Source organism: Xiphophorus maculatus, chromosome 6, assembly GCF_002775205.1.
Source record: "Xiphophorus maculatus strain JP 163 A chromosome 6, X_maculatus-5.0-male, whole genome shotgun sequence".
NCBI classification, from domain to species: domain Eukaryota; kingdom Metazoa; phylum Chordata; class Actinopteri; order Cyprinodontiformes; family Poeciliidae; genus Xiphophorus; species Xiphophorus maculatus.
Window position 1 is genome coordinate 14,012,930 of NC_036448.1, and position 14,428 is coordinate 14,027,357.

The window sequence follows — 14,428 nt, forward strand, 5'->3', positions numbered from 1 at the left end:
CAGATAAAGTCACATGCTGACAGTAGTTTACAGGTCAGATTTCCTCTCGACCAGAAATCAGTATCTGCACTGGTGAACAAGATGAATAGTCTGTGTCAGAGGTTATGTTCTTGGTTCCTCCTTGCTCTGGGTGCCAAATTGCAAAATCAAATTTCTTATAAGTTATGTTCTATACAGTACAATATTTGTACAATAATGGTTCTTTGTTACATTACATAACTACATTTAAAAAAAGTTAAATTCAATAAAATATGGTATGAATGAATCTTTGAAGCTAAATTTGGTTTTCCTATGGCTTCTTACGAGATATTTTTCTCATTCTTTTTGTTTATCTGTGTCTTTTCAAGCAGTATTGTTGAGTCCATGAAATATTGAATCAAAAGTGTCTTCTTCTAGCTATAATCACTGTTGTAACTAGTCTGATTTTCAGTCCAATTTTTCCTAGTTGCCATTTATCAAGAACCTCTGATGTCATTTTTTTGTAGGATACCTAATTATTTTTATCAGAGTGGTTTCCCGTGTGCTTCCTGTAACTCTTTTTCATAAATTGTCACACAGTCAGAAGTGTGAATGTGTGAATGAAGATAAAAACCCAGCAGTGGCTGGTTTGTAAAAGTAGAAAATAAACGTGTTAATGAGCGTTGACGTCACTCTGCCTTTCGGTTTCCAGGAAATCGCACAGTCTATTAGCGCTTTCTGAGGAGCGTGAGACTTCCAAAGCACAAATTCTTCTGAAATCCAATTGAATGCAGCTCACAACAGTTCACAATTGAAACATTTATTACTGGATTTGTTATTACAATCATTGTACAGTACATTTCTTAATGAAGCAAACAATATAAAGTTCATCTTTGTGTGAATAGACATTCTTAGAAAGCTGAGTGTGGAAACACCAAACATCTAATCAATTTAATCATTCTTTAAATAAAGTCTCTTTTGACATGTACACACATAAAATAGATTATTCTCTGACTCTTATGTGTTAATATGTAACTGACATGTTTTATGGTCGGCATAAGCAAATAAAGCACAAAACATGATTTTGCATATTTCCTATCCGGAGGTTTGTACTTTTATTTGACTCCATTTTTTTTAATTAAACTATCTTGATGTTCTTACACTATCGATAGAAACAAAATGGTAAAATATGTTGCAAGCAGGTGCTAAAAGTGAATTTCAGTAATGAAACAGCTTTGATACAGTGCTCATAGTGGAATAAATGATACACTTTACAAATACACAGAGCACATCAACAAAATCAAGTGTTTGGTGTGCCACATTGAGAGGTTTAAATTAATTCAGTCCTAAGATGAAAGGCAAAACAAGAGAGTTGTTCCCAAAAATGAGAGTGCTGTGCAAAATTCACCAAATGTTAAAAGAACAACAAGAATACTGTAGAAACGGGGTAACAGGATTCCCCCATCCAAAGAATTATACAACATGACTTATCTTTAGTGGGAATGAGAAGCCTGCACCAACTCATTTGTGCCCATTTTAAATTACTGACCTCATTCTCTTTTGACTTTGGTTTGGGGCTTTTTAGACTGAGTCACGCGATACGATAAACTGCATGCGTGTTCATGCTATAGGCTTTTTTGGGGGGGGTTTCCAAACATCATGACCATGGCTCGAGTTAGTAAAAACACAAAACACCGGCAACAGTCTGTGTGGCATGGGAGGCTGGATGGCGTGCAAACGGACACCTGTGGATAGGATGTTTATTTAGAGACCGCTTTCTCTGTTTGGTGCCGCTGATGGCTGTGCGCATGCCTGTAGCAAAAAAAAAAGAACAAAAGTCAAAGATACATAAATTCACTAATTTGAAACACTGGCTCTCTGCTAAAAGTGGAAGAATACCTGGTTAGGTCCTCTATGTCCACCAGCATAGCATCTTGTTCCACATGCAGCTCATCCCTCATTAGTAACAACTGCACCAGCTCCTCGTTTAGATCTGCATAAGATGATCAAAATGTTATATTTCAGAAAGCCCCTAAATAGTGCCAACTGATAATAATTTTGTTTTACTAATATGTTGCCCACTAAAGTACCAGAGCAAATTACGATATGACTGCCTTTAAATATCATTGACATAGGTAACCACAAAATTTGGAAGGTCATGGAACTCCCATTTCTCAGGTTTCTAACAGCTTGCATGCATGCTAGTGTTGTTTGGACTACTCACTCTGAATTTGTGAGTGTAAGTCATTTGTTATGACTTGCAGCTGTCCCAGACTCATATCCCTCATGTCCCCGTGCTTCAGGTTCCACTTCACCAACCCCTCACTGATGTGGGGCAGATGAGGGAGCTGAAAGACGCATACAAACGAATTGCTGTACATCAGAACAGTACAAAATTGAGTTGTTTTCAAGAATTCATCAACTTTAAATGGGCCTTGCAAATATTCCCCATCTATAAAAAGTGGGACAAACTTGCTGACCTTCACTTACCAGGGGCTTTCTCTTGCATCACACACACAAACCAGACAATTGACAGTTTACTGAAGTCCAGCAAGTCCCTAATGGCATCTTTATTGTGTTTACTGTAAGAGCACCCATCCATCCAGTTTCCCCTTTTCATTTGCTGTGGGTCTTTTATTGTCTTATAAAGGTGTAGCAGTAAATCTTATCTCTTTCTCGCTGACTAACCAGGTCAGCAACAGGCGAACGTCTGTGCAGCTGGATTTGCCTCTCCACCTCCACCTGCATGCGAGCCATGGGTCGAGCCAGTGCCAGCGCCACCCGTGCCTCCTCCTGCAGCCTTCTCTGCACCCGCCAGAAACCGCTGCAGTCGTCCAACGGATCCGAGTCCTCTTCTGCCGTGTCCCGGTCTGATAGTGATGAACTCTGCTTGCTCTGCACAGGAAGTAAGGGAATTAGTGGAAAGTTGCAGCAGCCAGGGTGCATTTTAATGTGCTTGTGATGCACGAGAGGAGCTGGACACGAGAAACAGGAGTATCTGCTGGTGCATACCATCGGTGACAGCGGTGTGTCCAAGCTGGTCTCGGTCCTACTGTCCTCAGCATCACTGTCTTTGTCACTGCTGCTGTCGTTGACAAAGCAAACCTGCAGATTCACCCCGCTCTGCAGCCTGAGAGGAAAAATAAGAAGGTTTTTAGTCGACACCAAACTTAGAGTTAAAAGGGAAAACTTTTAATTCCATGTGTGTTCTTTCTTTTTGTTTTTTCACAAGACAGCAATAAAACCTCAAACGTTTGGGGGATTGATGTCTATGTAAAGACCCAAAACAACAATTCTGCATATCTAATGATTAAAACCCATCAAGACACTAAATTAAAATGAGATGTTTAAATAAAAAAAGTGAAAAAGGATCTATTTCTTGAATAGATCCACAAGTAGTAGCTTTTTTACCAAGGTTGTCTTTGAATACAACATCAACAAATTTGGCCCAAGCTGTAGAACGTAGATTGCAAAAATAAAAGTAAATAAATAAATGTTAAAGCTAATAAATTGATTAATCAGGAATAATTAAGAGTATGCAGGGCCTTAATTGAATTCCCAGGATCTAAAACAAATCACGATAAGCATTAGGAGGGAATGAAATTGAAAGTAATTATCAAAAAACAAAAAAGCTAAGCTAGTTACCTCACAGTGTCCCCAACCACAGCTTTTCCAAACCAATAAATGCGCTATTCATTCAATATCTCACCACGGCACCCCCTACTGAAAGGAAACCACTCAACAACCAGGATCAGAACAATTTGTTATACATCCCACAAACAAGATGAGGTGGAGCTGGAATTTCCACTTAGAGCTAAACCCTATGATAATGTATCTATATTGGGGGTCACGTGGCTCATATACCACAATCCCAGTTTAATGGATTGCATCACGGATCACTTCTCTTTTCACAGAGCGCTTCCTCAAGCTAACGAGAAAGAATCTCTGGGTCAGAGGGTAGGTGTGGTTTAAATAAGGTAAACAGGGGGTAAAATAGTGTCTAGAAGTTACAAGAGGTCAAGGCTGTTGTTGACCAGAAATGACGAAACAGTACTGTCACAGGTGTTATGAGTTTTTTTCTTTTTTGTGGGTGTTATTGGCCGTGATGTCAACCAACTCATTCCACTGCACGCCTTTTGTAGTATCCAAAACCTCAATTACAAATGTGAAATGTCAGTTTTGGGGGATAGTAACAGCCATCATGTTACTATGTAAATAAAACAAATGAGGCTGTGTTGTTGAGGCTTTTGTTATATAATCTTAACTGACAAAAAAAAAAAGAAGAGAATGGACAACCAAAACACTTAGTTTTATTTTTTTAAGTTAGCCTAGCGTAAAGGTACGGGCAATGTTTTCTGAACTTGATGCCACGGTCAGAATATTTTCCTCTGCAAAATGTCAGAGGGTAACTATACACCCTGTGACTTATACCAGTTTTTCCCGAACTCCAACCTCTTTGTTCTGCTTTTATTGGAGGGAAAAGGCATTTAATCCAATTCCTGTCTGTCTCCTTGAAGTGAATCTGTCCTTACAGGAAGCATTTTACTTTCTGTTTTACACTTCCGTCTGTTAAACCAAACAGAATCCAACCATTTTTATTTTAACATTTTCTTCTAAGTTACGCAGCTGCTCCTCACACTAATTCAAAATACATTTCCACAGACTGCTGGCACTGCATGGAGGCTCAATTGGCCACTGTACCAACATGTTTATCCTCTGAGGACGTTGGAGCTAAACCCTCTAATAAATCCAACACACTATGATAAGTAGTATCCTTATAGGATAAACGTGTTGGATGGATGAAAGATAGGTTTGTCAAAAAGTAGCAGAATACTTCAGGTATACTAGGAATGTGAATCATTACTATAAAGGATTTTGTATTTTTATTAGTACTCACTTTTGCTCTGCTTTTAAAATATTAATCTGCACAAATAGGGCTCATTGAGGACCAGAACTGAACAATGAGTGGCAGCATCTAGTTCATATGCCCTGCAGCTCTGGGGAAAAAAGGCCTTGAAAACTATATGAAGAAACTGCTGGCTTCTTTTAATCAGGACTGAGGAATATGGCTATTTGCAACATCGTTCAAGTAAAGTTCAACTATTACTTTATCAGCTTTTTCTTTTTCTGTCATGTTTTAACTTCTTATTTGTTATGTCGGATCAGCATTTTAATGTTTCTTTTTATGCTTGTCTCTGTTTTTGCACAGAAAGTAACACTGTGAGTTAGCACATTTTTATAATGATATGTTTTTGTTGTTGTTTTGAAAAGTCAGTTCTTAATAGGGAAGTCCTGGTAAAAAAAAAAAAAGAGGTGACCACATGTTGGTCACTGACAATGTCGGGGTGACAAATCAAAACTGAACCAAAATATCAGGAGTTTTATTATAGCGTTTTGTAATATATGTTGAATACGTGGATATTTAAAAAAAATAAACTTTTACAAAATATTAATGCTATCCTACCCATTTCTCAAGTTAATATACCGACAGTTTCAGAACAGTAATTCTGTTAGATTTAGTAAAAAAGGCACATTGATCAAACTCAAACCAAACACACTCACAGACACAGACTGAAACCTACCGAGAGGATGGGGTGCTCTTGCTGCAGCTGGTATAGATGACAGGCTCGTCGTCATAGAAACTGCCAAGGGCAAGTTTCTGCCTGATTGACTCTCTCTCATTCCTCTGAGCCTACCAGGAAAAAAAAGAAGCACGCATGAGTGATAAAGGATATTAATAAAAGTGTGGCTGCTACACTGCCACATCCACTCACCTGCCCTAGACATTAGCAGGGACTGAAGTTATTGCTTACAGCTACAAAGGCTTTACTAGCAATAATATTAGGGATGGTTAAAGGTTTCAAAAATAGTATTTTTACCCTTTCAAGAGATTATGTTTGGTAAACAATTATTCAGTGATTTAAATGATAAAGATCTGAGTTTTTCAGATGCCTCTCCATGTATATAGACTGGTAGATCACAAGAAGTCAGATCTGAGCTGCTGTCATGAATGAATATCAAAGGTATTAACTTTATTTTGTGTTACAGCAAGACTTTCAAAAAAATGACAAAAAATTAAAAAGCAGCAGAAAAGCATGAATACATAATATACGGGGGGTTTTCTACAATTTGTGTGTTTATTTTGATTTATTCATTAAATCATCTTTATGTGAATTGGATTAATGTCTACATTTTTCTTCATCTTTATTTCTTTTCTTTGTCATTTTAAAGAATCATGTTATTTAAACAAAAACCTGTGGTAAATGCAGTTTTGATTTTTAATTGAAGCAAAACCCACAAATATATTAAAAATCTAAATTCCCTGTTGGAGAGTCAAACGTCCACTAGATGGCACTCTTTTCTTGATTTTTCTATATAACATTGAATTGTGCTTTACATTTTCGCACTGTTTGAAAAATTACAAAGGCTAGCGACTTTACAGATTGTACACATGTGCTAAAAAGGTTTTCTCAGCTCAAACGCCATCAGCTGATGTATTTCTCAACAAGTGTTGCATAAATTATATTCAAGGGTCCCTCGGGGTAAGCAATAGTTTGTAAGGGCTCACAAAGGTTTTCAATGCATCAGGCCAGTAATACTCTTACATTGTTATTTGAGACATTTACCGTTGTTCACAACTTCAACTCTTTAGCTCCTCTCATCGTTCATGTCATTCCATTTAGATTTCTACACTTTTGTTTTATCCTAATCCTGTATGGTATGAAAGCTGAGGAATCCTTCCATTTTGGAGAAAGTCTTGAATTTCAGTCTTGGAATCAAATTAGAGTTCAAGATTGCTCTTAGCACCAAAATAACAACAATAATCTCCAGTGGCTGTAAATATTTAACCAAAAATCACATCCAAATTCAGTCAGACTCGCACAAAATTTTATAAAGCTGCACCTCAAGTTCTGTGACGCACATTCAGATGAGGATGTGATGTCAGAGCATGAATCAGGTGAGACACTTTACAATTTTGCTTCCCCACGACAGATGGCCAGATGTCCCCCCCTTCCTCACACCAACATAATTTTTCACCTTGAGACATAGTAAGTACATATTGATGAATGGAATGGAAAGCACAGACAACACAGTGAAGCCGTTTCATTCATCAACCACCTCAACCTATTTTTAGCCTTCAAGAATGTGATTTAAAAAAAGACAAGTGTCACTACAATGACTCAAAATGATTTATAATCATGTTAATCCGGATAAAGATTAAATTGATATAAATATAAGTGAGAGACTATTGAGAGATGCACAAATCGGAATCACATGAAAACATCCACTCCCTTTTCAGACATCCACTCATCCATTATGGCTGACATCTCCAGCTGCACACCCATTACGCAGATACCTATCCCCCATACCTGTGAAAATCATGTCACGAACACTCTACTCAGAATCTCCACACCAACGCAAACCCAAATCCACACACCTGGTAAACGCGTTTCTCCTGATGCACCATCTTCTAACGCATCGTACCAACACAGCCGTTCTGCCCTTCTCTACACTGCAGTGGAGCTCTCGTATACTGCAGGTCCATGCAAGGAGAGGAGAGTGAGGGAGGAGAGCATGGGGAGGGGAGAGGCAGCAGAGAGTGAAAGGAGGAGGGGTTGAAAGTGTGGGAAGAGACGGAAGCAGAAGAGGAGACAGAAATGGTAGAGAGTGGGAGAGGGAGGGGAGAGTTAGAGCTGCCACAGTTTTCCTGATCTGTTATCTGTGCCTCCATCTTCCCCACTTGCATTTAGCCTCCATCTTTCCTTTGCTGAAAATAAAAATACAAAATATGTAGATTTGGTGAAGGAATCGAGTTCCAGGTGAGTCGGACTATATATTAATTTCCGAATGAGACTGCATTACTGGAAGGCAAAACAACGAGAGAGGCAGGCCCTGTTTCATTTGAAAAGGGTTCTGTAACAGATAACACTAACACAGCCCTGCTATTCTGTCCAACTTCTGTCTCCTTGTTTCCTTTCTAGTTTTTGTTTGTTTTTATGTGAACTGATTAAAGCACAATCTGCCATAAAAGAGAGAGAAGGAAGCCGATGATGCATCTGCTCAAACATACTAAAACGCTCTGCTCTCAGAGTGCTGTGTCACAGTGAAGCAGTGGGTCGATCAAAGCATTTTGAATCATCATTCAGCCGTCATCTGCGCAGAACTAAAAATACCCAGCTTACAGAGGGAACTTCTCTCAAGAACATATTAACTTTTAAGTTTATTTTGTGTATTGAGAAGCAGTAACTCACACAACATGGTCACTCACAGAGATGCTGGACAGCCTGGATCGTCCCCCACAGTAACAGCCTTCAGCTTGTGGTACCAAGATGTCCTGAACTTCATCAGCCCAGCTGGGGCTCTCAACCATGCAGCGTCCTTCGTGGTGCTGAGCATCCCTGCTGCTGTCACCGTCCTCCCACCAGTGGCCTGGTGTGTCTCCTCTGAACATTTCTACTTCTGCTAAATCCACATCATATTCTTCCAAAAAGGCCAACTGTATAGAAGAGTCCTGAAAATTTGGGGTTGAAGGTGAAATCCAAGCAATATTTTAAGATTTAAAAAAACAAACAAAAAAAAAAAACATACCTTCAACTTCCAAAAGCTCCTTCATATATTTGAATTATGTATACCAACCTAAATCCATCTTGTTTAAAAAGAAGGCATTTAGGATTCTCCTTAGAATTATTTTTCTCTTATATCTGGAGAAACAGAGAAAAGACGTACTCCGTTTCCAGAGTGTGTAGCGTTGCACAGTCTTCGCCGTCACATGAGCCCAGTTTCAGTGAAGTGTAAATGTTCCTCGTTCACATGCAGCATCAGAGGGTGCCCAAGGGAAAGAACGCCATGTGGAAATGTATAACAAGAGACAGAATGGGGTGAACATGCACATGTTTTGCAATATAAAACACCTGCTGATCAGTAAATTAGAATTAAACTTAATTCAAAAGTAGCTTTATATAGATACACATTTCACATAGCTAATATGGATTACAGTCAACTAAAAATTACTCAAATTTGAACATTGTAAAGGACCAATGAGATGGATGTCTACAACAATTATGGTCAACCAAATCTTAAATTTTACATTTTGAAGTAAAGGCTCCAAAATTTGGAACAAATGTAGAGGCAGCGAGTTTTAGAATCAATATAAAATTTCCACTTATCTGGAAATTGACATTATCTGGTGTTAGTCCAGTTATGTTGATTTTGGAACCAATTCCCTTCCTGATGTCAATATGTTACTGGCTAGCATGTTTAAAATCCAGTTTTCAAAACATACAGTTGATTGAGTATACCCCAGTAAACAGCATCTTTCAGTACAATATTGAACTGGAGTTCTAGTTCCAGCAGTAAACCCCTTAAACGCCACCAAGGAAATAAATGAAGATTCACGTCAAAAATTCTCCAGACAAGACATTGTTCAAAGTTAAACATGTTTATTAAACTCTCAGGAGACCCAGGCACCTAAAAAGGAGAACAGTCCAACTTCTGTTACAGGAGAGCATTGCCACTTATCTAGGAGTTAGGTCCTCCCAGTCAAGGTCTGGATCATCTTGGCTTGCAGTGTGATAAAGCAAAGGGAATGACTCCCAGAAAGAGTCAGGATTTGCTGGACTTTGGTATCCAGAGCCGATCTGTGGAGACACATTTTGCTGCTCCTCTGGCATTTCGTGGCTTCCAAATGACATTCTTGGAGCAAAGAACAGCCTGTCAAAAGGACCAGTCCTTCTAGCATATGGGCAGTAACTGCTTGGCATGTTGGCTGTAGTTGTTGGAACTGTGGGAGTAAGGTAATCCATGAAGAATTGGTAGAAGGGGTGGTTAGCTACCTGAGGCATTGGATTTGCTTGGGGATACAGTTGCCATCCTGGACGTCTATAAGCATGGTAATAAGATCGCAGGGGATGATTCTGCTGTTTAAGGTAGTGAGAATACAGTGGGTAGAGTGCAAAGAGTTTTTTCCAGAAGTAGGGATTTTTATAAATTGGGCGAGCTGTGACAGCAGTGGTCGTGGTGAGAGGAGGCATAGTGGTAGTAGTTGTAGGGGGTGGGGTATACAGGCAGAGTGGATAAGGTTTATATGGACTACAAGGAAAATACATGGGACGCCATCTTAAATGACGTCTCATACGATGAAGGCTTAGAGACTCGTGAGACAAATTATCCTTTAAAGGAAGAGCAGGCTCTGTTGTGTTCACCTCAGCCATTGGAAACATGGTGCAGGTTATATTAATGCCACTCTCCCTCCATCTCATTGTGAGGATGTACGTCCCATTCTGAAACAGGGAACAGGTCAAGTTACACAATGCCTTGTGCTTTTACACGCAACTGTAGAGACGCAAGTTTGGAGAATAAGGCAGTGGGAGCAAAATGGCTTACCTCTTGTAAAACTGTACAACTATCATAACGAACAAGTAGAACAAGTCCAAGCTTAGTCTGGTTCACCAAGATACCACAAGCTTCAGGCACCTGGTTAAGCGGTACATATTCCGAGTTGCCTGCAAGGAAAAGCCCAATAACTCAGCTGAGTAAGTTTAGACAATTTAAACAATTGCTACAGAGACTCCTACCAATGTCCAGTTGTAGCTCAGCAGCACCCAGGCCCATCACTTTGAATTTCATTTTGCTAGGGCCACAGTGAAGCGAAGAGTTAGAGGTGCGCCATTCATCTCCAGTAGTCACGCCAGTTTCTGTCACACATACACACAAAACATTAAATGTTTGTCAGTAAATTACAGTTAGAGACATGAAAAGTGGCTTACCATTGGTGTCAGCTTGGATTGAGGCATTTAATCCAATGTTTGGGCCAACAGCCACAGAAGGAGCCGACTCAAACTCTTTTCCAGTAAACGTAGCATCTTCCACTTCAGAACTCCTCCCCAATTTAAGTGCTTTAGTTAATCCTCGCCAGCTAAAAAATGTTAGACCAAGTGCTAAAGAACACAAGAGCAGTGCAGCAGCTATTGTTTTCCATTTTCTACGCCACGCACCACTTTCCATCATAGCAAGGAAACACAACAGCTCAGTATGATGGATAACTTCTCAGTCACACCTTTTAAATAGTGCATGCAATCTAAGTGCCAGGTGATTCAATTAAGGAATCAACCAATCAGCCACAGCTCACCCCCTGTTGCCAATTAGGTTCCAACTGGTGATTCTTTAGCATCTGCTCCAGATTATAACGTTTATTTATCTGCTCAAAAGAGAGATCTTAATGGTTGGATGACTCCTGCCATTAAAATCAAGAAGAAGAAGATCTTAATGCTGACAAGAACATTATAAACCATGACCTCACACAAATCAGCATCAATTCAAACAACTTTAGCTGTAAAAATTGGTACGGTACCCGAAAGCTATTCTCAAGAGTAGCATAACTTTAAAATGTTTTTGCTCAAGTAGATGCAAAAAGAAGTCAGTCAAAACATGACCAAAGAGTTTAAAAAAACAACAAATATTTAATGAATATTCTGACTGAACACTTTGATCACGACTGTTTCCCATTTAATGAAAGAAATAAACCCACGGGCAAATAAATGTGAAGAAATTAAGTAATATAATCATAAATAAACCAACAAAGGCACAAGAAACCAAGGTCTAAATTTCAGTTGTTCTCATTATAAAGCCTATGAAACCAACCAAACCCCAGATGGCAACATGGATATGTTGCCGTTTGAGTATATCTCGTATATATACTCTAAATTCACTTGCCCTCCAAACAGCACAGCAAAGTTCAGATAGAAATTAACATTGAAACAAGAACACTTGCGTACTGTGATCAGAAAAAGCAGACTGCCTGTATCAAACTGTGGGTATGTATCTATGAACCCTGTACCATCAATTGTACCCAAGAGTAGAATTACTTAAGATTACTCAAGTAAAGGTTTTGTGAAATCAAACATTTTTAAAATTACAAATAAAAGTAACTCATTGCTCTCCAACTGTAAATATGTAGGATTATAGATTTCAATATCCAAAAAAATCAAGACAATTGTGAATGTAGCCCAAAATGGTGGGAGTTTGTCCTGCAGTCGTTGGATTCCCAGTCCATTTGTGTCCCTGGGCAAGACACTTCATCCACCTTGTGTTGGTCAGAAGAACAGACGGCAAACAAAAAAAAAAAAAAAAGAAGTTAGCCTCACTTCCATCAGCCTGTCCAAAGGCAGCTGTAGCTACAATCCAGTACCTTGTTATCGGTGTGTGTAAATGTGCCCTTTGACATTTCAGTTGGAGATATAGAGAACACTATAAGTGGAGACATTACAATGAAACCCAGACATGTTTCATTGGAATGTGGGGCCGAGTAGAATGCACATACAACTTCAGATTTTTTTTTTTAAATTAGAAAAAAAGCCTTGTTCCACCTAGTCCTGTCAGAAGTAGGACTTCATCAACTTGAGCTGAGCCATGTTTCACTGGCCTTAAGATAGAAATCATGGTCTACCTATGAATAATTGCAGTGAGACTGATCAACCCTGATCAATTTTGAAAATACTTCATTTAATCCACCCACAGTAAGTTTAATTTTTAGTGTGCAAAATTAATCACAACATCACCAGCTTGTTAGGCTTTTGGGGTAGCATTGAAATACCCCCATGTCAGTATGCATTTACTTGAACACAAACAAATCACAAGTTGTGTTTTCAAAAATTTATTTTAAAGCTTCACACTAGCCTTTATGAGAATAAAACATGTGAGGAAAATGTTCATTTGGAACAACAGGCAGGTACTCCATGGGATACAACTGTGCAGGGGCATCAGAAGGACCCTGGGTAGGTGCAGGAGACTCTGTAGTTTTAGATGAAATTGTTGTCGTCTTCTGTCCTGAAGTTGGAGACTTTGGAGGTTTTTCAGTTGGATAAGGCAAGAAGGGAGGAAATTCTGGAAATTGAGGCCAGTATTGGACAGGGAAATATGGTGGAAAGGGAATCTGAGGATATGGGACTTTAGGTACTGATGTGGTAGGTGGTGGGGCAGTCGTCTGAGGTGGGAAAGGGTAGAAGTACAGGTGTAAGGGAAGTTTTGGAAGTTGTGGCACAGGTTTTGCAGGTTCAGCCGGTGCAGGCAAGAGATGAGAATAAAAGTCAAAGTAAGGCTGGCTGAGCATCTGGGGAACCTGCAGCATCTGGGGAACCTGAGTTCTTGCACTTTTGGGACATAACAGAGACAGAGGATGGCCTTGCCAGAGCAGTGGTAGCATGTAATTTCCTCCCTTGTGATAAAAAAAACCCAAAAACATTTGCTTATTTTATTAAGTTTTATGCAAAGCAGTAACTGCATAAGAAATCTCCAAGTTCAGAAATTTATCCCGACATCTTGCAAAGTTAAGCAAGACAGTTTTACTTTAACACAAACCATTTTAGAACAAATTATGGGATACCTGCTGAATCATGTTGCAGCCATCATACGGAGCCATCAGAACAAATACCATCGAGTTCCCATGCATTCTGTAGCCACATTTTGGAGAGACCATGGAAAGAGGCACAGGGGGCTCGTGTGCTGTGGTGGAGGGGGAACATCAATATCCACTCCAAGTAACAAATTTACTTTGAACATGTTCGTTTTACCTTGCTCCACTGCAAGTTGTGAAGCTCCTGGTCCAAGTGACCTGAACTTCATGTGGTCACCAAAACAATGCAGAGAGGTTGCTAAGGGTTTCCATTTCTCCTGGGAGGTCTCTTCCATGTCAGCCTGCTGAGACCAGCCTATGAAGGAAAGGGAAAAAAAACAAACAAAAATAAACTGTCACTCTAGATTCAGACAAAACTGTAGTACGGGCTGGAGACACCTTCCTTTTATAATACATACCAGCAAAATCTGCTTGATAATCTGTCTCATCATCCAGTGAAGCGTTTTTAGAGTGCTTTTTGCTTCCATATGGGACCTCAAAAACCCTCCCGAACACGATGTTTCCTTCTTGAACTCGACCTGAGGGAGGAAAGCCAGTTTCTCTCTGCACGATTCGTCTCTGGGATTTCCTCAGTCGAAAGCAGTCTGTAGTTTTCACCCAGTAACAGGTCAGAATAACAAGTGCAGCCAAACAAACAGCGGGATTTTTCACCTTTTCTCTACCCATCGTTCAACCCTGCGCAAATTCTGTGAAGAGGTCTGTGAAGTATTGCTTTGTCGCGCCTTTTTTAAATAACTCGTCGTTTGGAGGCAAAGACGGTATTTGCTGCACCTGCCAATGAAATGGTGCGAGAGAAAGCGGCGTGTAATCAGCTGGGACTGGCTACACCTGATCATCGTTTGGTCTGAACAGTTTCGTTACTACTGCGTGGGTCTTTAAGTCCGTCTAAGTATGCATTAACGCTGGCGCATTTGCACAGTATTTCAAACTAAGAATGGAGCCATGAAGTGGCAAATATGCCCAATAAAAAAAAAAAATGTAGACAACAAGATTTTATTGATAAAAAAAAAAAGTAGCCAGCTTTATTTCATCTATAATCATTTAACCCTTGTGCTGTCT

General features: G+C 39.5%; 3 protein-coding genes across 3 annotated transcripts; all 3 read right to left on the reverse strand.

Moving 5' to 3' along the window:
• Positions 1-762: 762 nt before the first annotated feature.
• On the reverse strand, positions 763-7,534 carry LOC102237922 (schwannomin-interacting protein 1-like). Its single transcript, XM_005795988.2, has 7 exons — positions 7,397-7,534; positions 5,541-5,650; positions 2,971-3,088; positions 2,647-2,853; positions 2,183-2,306; positions 1,858-1,951; positions 763-1,770 (listed from the first exon to the last, which is right to left on the reverse strand). Exons 1-7 carry the CDS (start codon positions 7,424-7,426, stop codon positions 1,719-1,721), a joined length of 735 nt encoding a protein of 244 aa, XP_005796045.1. The 5' UTR covers positions 7,427-7,534; the 3' UTR covers positions 763-1,718.
• A 1,847-nt stretch (positions 7,535-9,381) lies between these two features.
• Positions 9,382-10,988, reverse strand: LOC111608971. The gene is made up of 4 exons (XM_023335926.1): positions 10,725-10,988; positions 10,533-10,652; positions 10,342-10,460; positions 9,382-10,238 (listed from the first exon to the last, which is right to left on the reverse strand). The coding sequence occupies exons 1-4, from the start codon at positions 10,963-10,965 to the stop codon at positions 9,474-9,476; spliced, it is 1,245 nt and encodes a 414-aa protein (XP_023191694.1). The 5' UTR covers positions 10,966-10,988; the 3' UTR covers positions 9,382-9,473.
• A 1,609-nt stretch (positions 10,989-12,597) lies between these two features.
• On the reverse strand, positions 12,598-14,126 carry LOC102217145. Its single transcript, XM_005796077.2, has 4 exons — positions 13,768-14,126; positions 13,527-13,664; positions 13,340-13,458; positions 12,598-13,171 (listed from the first exon to the last, which is right to left on the reverse strand). The coding sequence occupies exons 1-4, from the start codon at positions 14,033-14,035 to the stop codon at positions 12,629-12,631; spliced, it is 1,068 nt and encodes a 355-aa protein (XP_005796134.1). The 5' UTR covers positions 14,036-14,126; the 3' UTR covers positions 12,598-12,628.
• Between the last annotated feature and the right edge of the window lie 302 nt (positions 14,127-14,428).